Raw genomic sequence first — 12,959 nt, 5'->3', positions numbered from 1 at the left:
TATGTAGATTTCTGTAAAAGAGCTGTCATGGAGTCAGAGAATATGTCCAAGATTATCTGTGTCTGAACTCCTTTAAATTGTCCCATCACTTAGGCATAACAGATGACAGACCTGAGCCCATAAATTCCATTCTTTATATATTCATTTAGAGGCTTCCTGTCAAAACCATCAGTCACCTCAGGACACAGCACCAACAGAAAATTAATGCCAAGTACTCATTAATGAAAAGTAAACAGATGCAAGTGCAGTGATGCAACCACACTATTGTTCCTCAGTGTAGGCAGAACATGAAACATAAAGCTAAAAATGTTTTTGTACTACTACATTTCATTTGATTTTCTTGGCCTACATGTAATGCCCATAACATTGCTTAACTTATATTAACCTCAAATCCATACATGATTAAATTAGAGAATGTGCAATCAATGACTATATTATGTGGAGTATATGTACAATGCTACAGCTACTATAAATTTCTACTCTTTCAGTTCTGCAGACACCTGATTTACTCTTAAGTTTCAGTGAAGTGACTGAGCAAAGAACCAATTCAGTACTTAGGGAAAAAGAAAAATAATTTGTATATCCCAACTGTGTTTCCCCTTCATTTGTCTGAGTCAGCCCCTTATTATTCAGGGAGAGGAACATTGTGATTTAAGACCAGTCACACTGCAACAACATCTGATGGACATCTACCATTACATAAAGTACCAATGAAGTGTTATAAAGTTTAAAATTCAGAAACCAAATGATCAAAAAAATTAATCAAAATTCACATACACAGAAAATAACACAGTAAATTAAATTCACTTTCTCGTATCAAGGGTTTCTCCAAATCAAGTAGGAAGATTCCTTAGCTAAGCTCCATGAGACTTTCAGCTGTTTTCACAGGTGTAGAGTAAAACACACATTATAAATAGCATGCAAATAAAACAAGGTCAAGAGAATAATCTATCAGTTGATCAGTGAGTTTTTCCGGGGTATAATTGATAAGAAGCAGGAGGAAACAGGTTATAAAAGGAGCCTGAAGAAGGAAACCTCTTCATTTTTCCTTTAGAAAGATGTGGGCACTCCTGCTTCTCATAGGTGCTGCCTCTGTTTCTGCTAACCTGCAGGATCTTTCCTTTGATAGGTAAGAACAGAGATCAAGTTTTATAATTGCTTGATTTCTCCTGTGTGATCAAAAGCCTTTCAATGGACTTACTTGTTTCAAATACAATCTTTTTCTCCCCTTCCAGACAGAAGGTGTTTCGTGTGATTCCACAGAATGATGAGCAGGTGGAAATCCTCAATTTCCTTGCCAGCATCATGCAGGTAAAGAACTTAGAGAAGTGGTTATGTTGTATTTGAAAGAAACTATTCTCCTTTAGGTCAACTAACATATAACATTTAAACTTTAAAAAACACAACCATGCTACTGAATTAAAAACCTAATCTTGATTCCATTTAAGTTATCTGGTGTGTTTCTTCAGAAGGAATAGGCCAAGATGATAAAGCTAGAGTTATACAAATGCATTCCAATATCTTCCTGGAAAATCTGGTTAACCCTGTCTGAATATCAAGGTTCCCATAAGAACTTACTAAAAGAATAAATAAATCTTAAATGCTGTGTTCAGTGTGGGGTGCTTTTAAGAATGCATTAGATAAATCATGGAAATTCCAACTACCAGAGCTTTTAGCATTACAGGCAAAACATTTTGCTCATGTAAATAGTCTAAAAATTCATACTCCCAACAAAAGTGAACTTTTCTTTGGCCTCTAGTCTCTCGTGTCATCTTTTCTTCTCTGACTTCCCTTTAAAGCTTCCTTTCTCCCCAAGTTGCATGTTTCTCACTGACCTTGATGTAGATATATGATGACACAATGACACGATGAAAAACAATAAAGACAGCAAATGTGTTTTCAATATTTCTCTTCTGCTTTGATGTTGTAAAATAGCTGTTGCTGAAAAAGACACCATTATCTGTAGGATGAAAGGATGGTATTTTTAATGAAGTACAGATGTGGAGAACTATCATCAACAGGCTAGTACAGCTTTCTGGAACAGTATTTGGTAGAAGAACACACTATTTGAATGGTGCTGCCAATATTAAGAAAATTAATATCGACCATGTTTGCTTTTAAGTGTGCAGTATAAAGGGATTGTTTGATTTCTTGTCCTTTTAACCAAAGATCTGTGAAATACCATTGTTATACAAAGTAATCAGTCCAGACTAATGTAGTTGTATATTCTGGAACAATCATCTCAGTTGAAGACACATAATTTGTGAAAAATCAGCCCCAATTTCCTTTACATCTGTGAGATGAAAGGCTGAAAAGCATCAGGCTGGTAAATCAGCTTTGCTTTCACTGGCCTTTAATAGGGCACTAAATCCAGGAGTTTGGATGCTGACAATGAAGTAGTAATAGCATTGTCATTTGTCCACTCTGAATGAAACATCTTTGAAGGCACAGGTTCCTCATACTGACTTCAGTGAGCTGAGTCTTGTAAGACTCATACAGACAACAGTCTTTGTCAGCTGATTTATGTGAAATATTCATGTAGTGCCCTCTGCTATTGAGTCCATTTCTGTCTAACATTTATAGGCAAAAACCTCCAATGAAAGCTGTGCAAAGAATGAAAAAAGAGGCTGTAGAATATTTGGCATTTGTAAACATGTCACTGCCATCTCCAGAATTATGCCATATAAAATTCAGGGCCTAATAAAATCTTCTCCAGTTAAAATTTAGGTTGATACTCCTGGCAAGCAAGGTCTGATGAGTGTAACAGGATAGGGACAAAGTTCAAAGTACTCATCACAATCAACATCACCACCACACATACACCCACCTAAAAATCACAGCCACACAGAATCATAGAATTTTAGGGGTTGGAATGGACCTTAGAGATCATCTAGTCCCAGCCCCTCCTACCATGGGCAGGGACACCTCCCACTAGACCAGGTTCCTCAAGGCTTAATCCAACCTGGCTTTGAACACTGCCAGGGTTGAGGCACCTACTATGTCCCTGGGCAACCTGTGCCAGTGTCTCACCTCATCCCTAGCCTAAATTTCCCCTCTTTCAGTTTGTACCCATTGCCCTTTGCCTTTGCTACATGAATGCAACCTGATGTCCTTCAATATTGCTTTAAAGCAAACCTTACAATACCACGTCTTTGCCTAAGTTCATCCAGTGTTTTCAGCTGTTCCAGCATACCATGAGGATGGTTTCTTGTATGTGTTTATTTGTTTATGTATTCTTTTGGCCTTCTTTCAGGTTGACTTTTGGCAGCCAGACTCTGTCACACTGGTGAAGCCAAAAATGCAAGTTGATTTCCGAATTGAAGCTGAGAAGTCTTATGAGGTTGAAGATCTTTTGAAAGAAAGTGGAATGGAGTATCAGTAAGTTTGTTCTCACTATTGCATTTTTTGAATAGAAGGAGACTAAATATGGGGGAGAATGTGTTTGAGCTTTTCATATTGGTCAACTGATTTTCCTTTCACAAACTTCATCCCTCCTGGGGATGCCTCCACTGGGTTCAGCTTTCCTATGACAGGTCAAATGGACTGTAGCTACTGTGTTGAAGGCATGCAGTGAAATGTTGATAGAGGTAAGAGACAGGAAGTAAAGAGGCAGTACCATAAATTTCCCTGAGGTGAAAGCTCAATGCAGTACACAAGACTGGAGTATGGAAAGCACAAGAGAGATTTCCCACTAAAGACAAAAGGCAGCAAAGTTCTAGAAAGAGACAAAGTACATCAGGTGAGTTTGCATGATACTAACAGGGAACATAACCTAGAAAATGGTGAGCCCCAGGGCCCCCATGAGCAGTTTACCACTGATACTAACAGGGAACATAACCTAGAAAATAGTGAGCCCCAGGTTCTCTAAGTTGCAGAACAATAGCTAGAGAGTCAAACAAACCCAGCAGGTCACAGAAGACAGTTGTCAGGTGAAAGTGCAAGGGAGTGGGGAAAACAGATTCCTAGGACAGTCTTAGACTTACTCAAGAAGCACAGCAGCTCCATGGCAAGGAACTCTCCAAAGAGAGAGCTTTTAGTTGTCCTAAATCTTTTGTAAGTATATTACACAGAGGTAAAAAGTCCTGAGTGTACTCAACACAACTGTAGAGGCAGTGGAGGGAACAGAGCACACTGCCACATTACACATCGCTGAGAACAGACCTTGTGATGAGCAACACTAATGGAAGAGTAAGGAGAATAAACAGCTGCCTGGTCCTGCTTTTCATATCATCCAGTCACTACATAAGCATTAACTGAGGATGAAAAGTCCTGCTTTTCATATCATCCAGTCACTGTCAACATTAACTGAGGATGAAACATTGACTTTGATCTGGAATGGAGTGGATTTGTCTGTCTTCATTTCTCCTTTCACTCCACCTGAGCATTGCAAATTGGTTCTGTCCAGCATCATTATCAGTGTTCTTCAATGTGCAAAGGATAGCCTGTCAACATCATATACTCACACACTGAAAGTCTGTATTATTTGATTGAATTTTTATTACTTCATTTGGCTGAGTGTAGAGTTTTTGTCTCTCAGCCCCATTGTTGCTGCTACTAGACCAGACTCCTTCATTGGACACCACACAGTTCTCATGAAACATAACTTTTATGATCTGTTAAACCCAAAGGTATTCCATCCTTAAACTTACTGGCTTCATGTTAGTCATGTCTGATTTACACGCTGCTGTGGGAACAGAATCTCAAAACGCTCTAGAATAAATAGTTTTCAGTAATGCCATGATGCACATACAGCACAGGAATCTCATTTCAGTGGAATTTCCCCTTTGGCAAAGGAGGGGTTACTCTACTTGTGTTAGTTTTCCTATAATATTCATGGACTCCCTCGGGTCCATGCACAAATCTTTTGATTGCAACAAAGGCCATAATGTCTGGAAGCTGTCCCTGACAAACTGGAGTGGATTGTCCTTGTGACAACCCAAGCTGTTACAATTCTTTTGAAGTGCAGCTGCAGTGCCATGACATCATGTCAATGGAGCAATTTGCACTGTTTGTTCTGAAGGCTGGTGGTGTCTCACAAATTGGCCTCCTGCTCTTCTCTCCAAATCACAAACGATCAAGGACATATCCTGGGTGAGTAAGATTAGGAAGAGTGTTAAGACAGGCACTGGAAAAACAAGAGAACTTCATTTCTTGATAGTCAAGGTTGAAATACAATCCAAAGGTCCTCAAGAGTATGCTCAATGATGAGCTGTGCCTTTGTGCCAGCCACAGGGAAAGATGAACAGAAGAAATCCAATAAACACAGAGAGGATGCTGAGGTTTTCTTGCCATTGTGCATTCTACTTCAGTAATCCACCTCACATGAAGTATGGGTACTTGGAGAATGGTTAATGCCACCTGCAATAGAGCTGTCAAACCATATCTAAGCTTTGGAAGCTTGGTTTGACAGAATACTTCATCAAGCAAACACCTCTGGGTTGCTGCATGGGAATGTTGCATTGATGTAGCCTAACTCTCTTCCAGTGCCAAAAGTTCAAGAGAGGACCCTTTTCCTATTGAGGCAGGGGCAATCTGGCAACATGAGATCAGCCCAGAACTCATTTTGTACACATGTTCTGCCTCAGCATTGCCATTTTTCCCAAACCAAACTGTTGTTAGTATGGGAGTAAGTAGACAGGTGCAAATTAGGAGGAACCTATTGCTCCCTGATCATTCTGGTTGCGAGACTGAGGCAGGAAGTAGGTTGAAACTTAAACATAACATATCTTATTTTCAAACACATAAATCACCCTGCCCATATTTCACTTCACAATCCATGCAGCCTTAATTCCAGGAAGACCCTGAAAGTCTGCTTGGTGTTTATTTTGCTGTTAGGGTGTTGTATGTTTCTCTTTACACTTTTCATGGTGCCTTATTGCAGAGTTCTGATTGACAACCTGCAGGCTGCAATGGATGCCCAGTTTGACAGCAAGGCTCGTACTGCCAGCCACAGCTATGAGAAGTACAACAACTGGGAAACGGTAAAGTCTAGAAGTTTACTGCATTATCAGTTTGGTACCTAACCCTCTGTAGTCAAAATGGCTTCAGATGTGCTTCTAGCCTTCTTCCCTCTTCTTCTGCTCCATCCATTGATATGATAATGCCTCTCTTTCCTTCCTCTTCCTTCCTTCCTCTACTCCTTTGATAATGCCTCTCTTTCCTTCCTCTTCTCCTTTATTGCTCATTACTGAGCTGGTCTGTGTAACCCATCCTTCTACACTTATTTCCTCTACTTCTGCTCCCAGTGCTGCAAAGAGCCTCTGGCAGAAATCCAATGACCAGGCTGAGATGCTTCACTAATAATTTCCTATTTTCTTTTCACTACTTCTTCCATATCCTCTGCCAAACAACTTGATTCCATCCCCTGCCTGAGAAGTTCTCCCCAATTCCTCCTTTTGTCAGAGCCATGCTCATTTTTCCTAACACATAATCTTGGCTGTGGCACTCTTCACATCTTTGCAGTGGCTTCTTGGAAATCTACTAAACTGGATTAAATATTAGGCCACGTTAGATGATCACAAGGACTGTTCTGTCTTGAAGCCTGTAAATTAATTAGTCTGGACCTGAAGAACAGAGACATCAATAAATTTCACCTCTTTATTAAACAGATAGCTGCTTGGACTGCTGATATTGCTGCTCAAAACCCAGATCTTGTCTCTCGCAGTGTCATTGGGGAAACATATGAAGGACGTCCCATGTACCTTCTCAAAGTAAGTGCTTTGATTTCTTCATGCCAGACTTTTCCCTCATTAACCTCTGCAAGACTGTGATCTCTATTAAAACAGTAACAGATAAAAAACCAGATACTAACAGTAATAGACATTTTGAAGAAAATCTAATGTATTTTGTTTACTACTACTATGATAGTAGTTTGGGCTGGGTTTTTTTTTTAAAAAAAAAGGGGCATAATGAATTATTAGAAGTTCAGACATATAAATTCAATCACACTCCTGAGAGCTATTTGAATGAACATCTACCTTTCTTTATGTTCTCTCCATCTGTTGTTTGTAAACCCATTTACTCTAAAAGGATCTATAAATGTCAGTCTCTAGCAACAGGAAACAAATTTGTTTGTATCTTCATCATATATAAACTTGAGCTGATTTTGGCTAGGATAGAGTGAATTTTCTTCTATAGGGCTATAGGGCTATATAGCTGCTATAGGGCTGTTTTGGATTTGTGCTGATTTGGAAACAGTGTTGATAACTCAGGGATATTTTAGTTGCTGCTGAGCAGTGCTTACACAGAGCCATGGCCTTTTCTGCTTCTCACACCTTCACACCAGTGAGGGGTCTGGGCATGCATGAAAAGTTGGGAGGGGACACAGCCAGAACAGTTGACCCCAACTGATCCATGGGATATCCCATACTACATGGCATCATGCTCAACAAAAAGCTAGGGGGAAGGTGGGTCAGGGCCACAGTGAGCTGCTGTGTGGTGCTTAGCTGTCAGCTGGGGTTAAACAATTTTTTTCCATAACTCGTATGAATTAGTAAGACAATGACTTTAATACAGGTGAAAGGATAAAGAGTACTTTCCAAAAATGTATGACTTTAATACAGGTGAAAGGATAAAAGAGGACTTTCCCAAAAATGAACATATCATATAAACAGGCAAGTTCAACTTTTAGAGACAGGAAGCAGATCAACAGGGCAGAATAATCAAGTAACTGGGGGGAAGCTTATCTACATCAATAAAAATGAAATTAATAGGAGTAAAACCAGTATTGAATATCATGGCCAGCTAGAGTTGGGAGCACTCCATAGATGTCCGTTTAAACAAGGAATGCTATATTTGTATAAAGTTTAACTTTTTAGATCAGCAAGCTGACTTGCACCGTGTACAGTTAATTTTGTTTAAAACTTTAGGCATTTTTGTTGTTGTTTCTTTTTCTTAGATGGGAAAAAGTGGCACAAATAAGAAGGCCATCTTTATGGATTGTGGTTTCCATGCAAGAGAGTGGATCAGCCCTGCTTTCTGCCAGTGGTTTGTGAAAGAAGTCAGTAAGCTTAATAATAATGCAAAATTATTTTACAAAATGCAACTATGTGTAAGAAAATCCTAGGTGAGCAGCAAGAGCTAAGGCCACTGCAGATTGCCTTCCTACCTTCAAATACCTGTCTGCACATCTCTTCTCCCACCTCAGATGATTAAGGTGAAACTACTTAAACCAGGTCTTGGAGCTTGGACCTGTAATCTTTCATCAGCTTAAAACAACCTAAAAACTGTGTGAGAGGTATTGACAACTACAAGGGTTACTCACAGTTTGTAAATTCCTTTTGGCACCTGTAGTCAGAGAAAGGTCTAGTAACACTCTAAACATAGTCATGTTCTGTTCACAGTCACAAGGCATAAGGAATAAGGAAATTCAAGAGCACATCAGAGAGGCTCTGAATGCACTTCAGAACAGCTGAGTTCCTACAGTGTCAGGTGGTGCATACCTTGCAACCAGCTGCAATCAGCTTTAGTAAGGCATCAGAGAGTGTGGAAACATACCCTCTGCTCAGCATCAAGTTCACTGAGGAAATGTACCCAAGAAAGAAGAAGGACTACAGATGAAGCTCCCTAAATTCCACTCAGTGGCAGGAAATGCATATACATCCCTTTGAGCTGCCAGTTTGGGTTGTACAGAATGATTTCTAAAATGTGAAATGAGCTGCACAGGTGCAATTAGCTTCCCTTCAGGCTAGGATATTTTAGGCTTTGAATTAAACAATTTTATCTTCTTTGTCTTTTCCTTCTCCTCATCACCAATATAAAGCAGGTGGGAGTTGTCAAATGCTGCACAGTTTTCTTCAAAGAGAAGAGTTATATTCCCCCTCAGCTGGAGGAGATCAATCGATTTAGCAGAATTGAATTTCAAATTTTGTAAGAATTCCTGCTTGAAGATTTAAAAAAAAAAAAAAAACAAACCCAAACCCCACCAACCTATAAAAAAACCCCAACAAACCAGAAGTAGCACGTGGGATTTAAAATGCAAGCAAAAACAAACCCAAACCCCACCAACCTAAAAAAAAACCCCAACGAACCAGAAGTAGCACATGGGATTTAAAATGCAAGTAAAACAAACCCAAACCCCACCAACCTAAAAAAAAACCCCAACGAACCAGAAGTAGCACATGGGATTTAAAATGCAAGTAAAGGAAAATCAGACTACGTGAGTGAGCCATCAGAGGCATTTTAGGCAGCTTCCCTAAGCGTATGCTCAGCCTAGTGCTTTTCTAATCCTGGTGTAACTTAGAGGAGACCACACTTTACTACAAAACCCTCTGATGCAGCATTGGTGGTCTCTCACTTCCCGAGATGCTAAAAACTGCTTGCAAGCAGGTCTGCTGGCTCCATTAAAACAAGCAAACAAACAAGCACACAGAAAAAAACCCAAACAGACCCATATCTTCTGATACCATCAAGGCAGACCCATAGAAGGTCTTAACTAATGCCAATTACCAGTGGCCTTTGCACTGAACAAATGTGAAAGGCAACCACAAAAGCAACCCAATCACATTAAAAAAAAAAAAAAGGAAAAAGAAAAAAACATGAGCAAGGTGGATTGTTACACTATCTCAAAAAAACCCAAAACAACCCCAACAAAACAACAGGAAAAAAACCCAAAACAAACAACAACAAAACCAAACAAAAAAAACCCACAACTTACCAAAAAAAACAAAAAAACCCAAAACAAACAACAACAAAGCCAAACAAAAAAACCCCACAACTTACCAAAAAAAAACCCAAACCAAGCATCAAATAAACCCCAGGAAAAATAAGTTCTAGTGATCTGAAACTGCTTTCTAAGTTTTATATCCCACCCACCCACCTGCTAGTTACAGGACAAAAATGGCCTTTCTCCATTGCATTGCTCCCTGTGTTGTCCTTTATGTCTGTGTAAACACAACACGGGTGCAACACACTTCTTAGAGCAAGTTTTCATGATCTTTGCATATTGCCTCAACACTGATATGAACCTTTGAACAAATGTACAAAGTGTCAGACGAGGAACAATCAGAATATATAGGTTTATGGCAGAAGTTGTTGTGTTTGTTAATCAATATACGTGTCTGGAAGAGTGCAGGGGAAAATCTGCCTCCCAAGGAATATATAAATCCCCAGTATTATGACTGGAAATGTGTTAGGATATTATTTGGAAATATTCTCTCTAATTTTGGTTGTTGATGAATTTCTTTGCACAATGGATATAAAAAATGGAAATAATGATTCTTTCCTTCTCACATAAATTAAACAAACCTTTAAGCTGACAGGAACTTTGCTCTGTCTGTAATCAAGAAGCCAGTAGTTGGAAAACCCTTTCCAGTGATTTATTATCCTATGCAAAACCAATGTTGCTTCACTATGTAATTTATCTACCAGTATGAGATGACTTTGTAACAGCAGTGTGGTTTGAGTCAGTGTAAATCCTCTAAGTACACGTAATAACACAGAACTGCCATCACATACTGGAGGGACCTGAGTGACTTTGCCTACCACATTCATTAGTGAACTGCCATCACATACTGGAGGGACCTGGGTGACTTTGCCTACCACATTCATTAATTCCTGAACCAGACCCAGGCCTCTATATACACACAGGAGATAGAGATCTATGAAGGTATCATCAGCTTTTTCTACTTTTCTCCAAGTAGGCTGTTGAGACCTATGGAAAAGATACTGTCATGACCACACTTCTTGACAAATTGGACATCTATGTTTTGCCTATTGTTAACATTGATGGTTACGTTTACACTTGGACAACTGTAAGTATGTTCTTCTTTCTTGAGAAGACTATTGTTGGGAAAGTCAGCTGTTAGAACTTATTCTGAGTTTTCATCCATGATTCTATTTCAGGACCGCATGTGGAGAAAGACACGCTCTAAAAATGCCAATAGCCGTTGCATTGGTACAGATCCCAACAGGAATTTGAATGCTGGCTGGTGCAGTAAGTATCTCCTAACAAGAGCTGCAAGTGATCATACAGAAGTGCAATAGCCAATTTACTTCATTATGTATTTCCTCTATTTGATGGTTGATCCAACTCCAGCTTGAGTGAAGACCACCAGTGGAGTAGCTTGTGTTCAATTTTTTGGAGCCGTTCGGGGAAAAAAACAGATTTTGGTTACTAGCATCATCAGTATAGCTACTTCTATGAACATAAATATAAACACATATATACTTACACATATGCATATACATACATACATGTATACACACACACAGCACTGTGAGTTCAGAACAGAAACCAAGAGTTTCTTTCATGGACAGTGGTCTCTTTTGAGTGGCTTCCACTTGGCTGTTTCCTTGAAGTGCCCTAGAAAGGAGGGAGATATGCAAGGAGAGGACTGTTAAGCACCAAAGGAAATCAAGACCCCCAATCACTTCCATAATATAGGTCTTTACATCAATACTCATGTTCCTCCAAATATGCACAGTGTCAATACTCATGTTCCTCCAAATATGCAGTATACAGGGCATATTTATTCAACACTATGTCATGTTGTCCAGTGTCTTAACTGTGCCATGAAATATTCCCTCTTCTGATATCTTGTGTGTCAGCAGGATTTCCAAGGCTTATCTACAGAAGTGGTGTAACATGACTCTCCTAACAACCAACTTTTCCATTAAATACTCTTTAATTTCACCTTGTTCCTCAGCTCTTGGGGCCTCAAAAAGTCCCTGTGATGCCACTTACTGTGGCTCTGCACCTGAGTCTGAAAAGGAGACCAAGGCTTTGGCTGATTTTATTCGTGAACATCTTTCTACAATCAAGGCATACTTGACGATTCACTCCTATTCCCAGCTGCTACTGTTTCCTTATTCATATACTTACAATTTGCCAGCGAATTACCAGGAACTGGTAAGTCTCTTTGTCATTCTGAGATAATGAAAAGAGTAAGTAAAAATCATCACTTACTATTTAGGTCCATTTAACTTCAAATACTTTCTTTAACATCTGGAAAAAATCTGTACTGCCTTTTTTTTTTTGGAAAATATCTTAAGTCTTCCTTTGTGAGAACAAGGGAAACCATGATGGCTTCAAGATAGTTCAAGCACAGGATAAAAAACGTAAGAGCCTTATTTCATTTCCACATACACAATGAGGTTGCCACGAGGTCAGTTTTGTCTTCCAGTCATGCTACACAAAAATCCACTGTTGTGCAGCACTGCTTCTTCCTGACTCCACAGGTTGCTCTGTATGTAGCTGGATTATACTGCATAGAAACATTATGCCCTGTAAGTCAAGCTAACAGCTTGATACATTGCAATAGCTATGGAATGACTGAACTGGTATCATCAATAGCAGACAGGGATCACTGTCTACCACTTCTTCCTGACCCTTAGTTCTCACTGAAGTAAAATGGTGAAACTCCTATTGGTACAGGTTCTGGACAAAGAGACAGTTCTTGTTAAAAGCATAATTGAAAACAGTTAGAAACAAAACAGCTAAAAAGTTTTGGTTCTCAGGCCTTTTTCAACAGGTCTGGATTCAAACACATTTTGTTTGGAAGAGGAGAGGATGAATGTGGTGTTTTAATCAGTCCTAGAGAAAGGCAATTCCATTTAAGCAAGATAGAAACAGCTGGGAATATTTTAGGTTTTTTAATTCTTAAAACAGATAGAGGGGTTAGAACTATTAACTATGTATAAAAGCTGTCAACATTTTATAGCCAAGAATCAACACACATGAATAATAAAATGACTTCAGTTCTCTGGCATATTCACAATTAGAAGCTGTTGGCAGGGAAAACAACACAGCAAATTTAAGCAAGATAGAAACAGCTGGGAATATTTTAGGTTTTTTAATTCTTAAAACAGATAGAGGGGTTAGAACTATTAACTATGTATAAAAGCTGTCAACATTTTATAGCCAAGAATCAACACACATGAATAATAAAATGACTTCAGTTCTCTGGCATATTCACAATTAGAAGCTGTTGGCAGGGAAAACAACACAGCAAAACAAACAC

The 12,959-nt window shown here is 39.1% G+C and overlaps 1 protein-coding gene across 1 annotated transcript in view; it reads left to right on the top strand.

Moving 5' to 3' along the window:
* The first annotated feature begins 1,058 nt into the window (after positions 1–1,058).
* Positions 1,059–12,959, top strand: part of LOC103803235 (carboxypeptidase B-like) — a 20,610-nt gene continuing 8,709 nt past the window's right edge. The window contains exons 1-9 of the mRNA XM_009075777.1: positions 1,059–1,129; positions 1,236–1,311; positions 3,254–3,378; positions 5,882–5,981; positions 6,609–6,710; positions 7,898–7,999; positions 10,641–10,751; positions 10,843–10,933; positions 11,646–11,848. Of these exons, the coding sequence (XP_009074025.1) occupies positions 1,059–1,129; positions 1,236–1,311; positions 3,254–3,378; positions 5,882–5,981; positions 6,609–6,710; positions 7,898–7,999; positions 10,641–10,751; positions 10,843–10,933; positions 11,646–11,848 (981 nt within the window). The remainder of the gene's footprint in view (positions 1,130–1,235; positions 1,312–3,253; positions 3,379–5,881; positions 5,982–6,608; positions 6,711–7,897; positions 8,000–10,640; positions 10,752–10,842; positions 10,934–11,645; positions 11,849–12,959) is intronic.

This window comes from Acanthisitta chloris, unplaced genomic scaffold (genome assembly GCF_000695815.1).
Source record: "Acanthisitta chloris isolate BGI_N310 unplaced genomic scaffold, ASM69581v1 scaffold12985, whole genome shotgun sequence".
NCBI lineage: Eukaryota > Metazoa > Chordata > Aves > Passeriformes > Acanthisittidae > Acanthisitta > Acanthisitta chloris.
The sequence above is the reverse complement of the archived record's forward strand: the minus strand, read 5'-3'. Positions and strand labels throughout refer to the sequence as shown.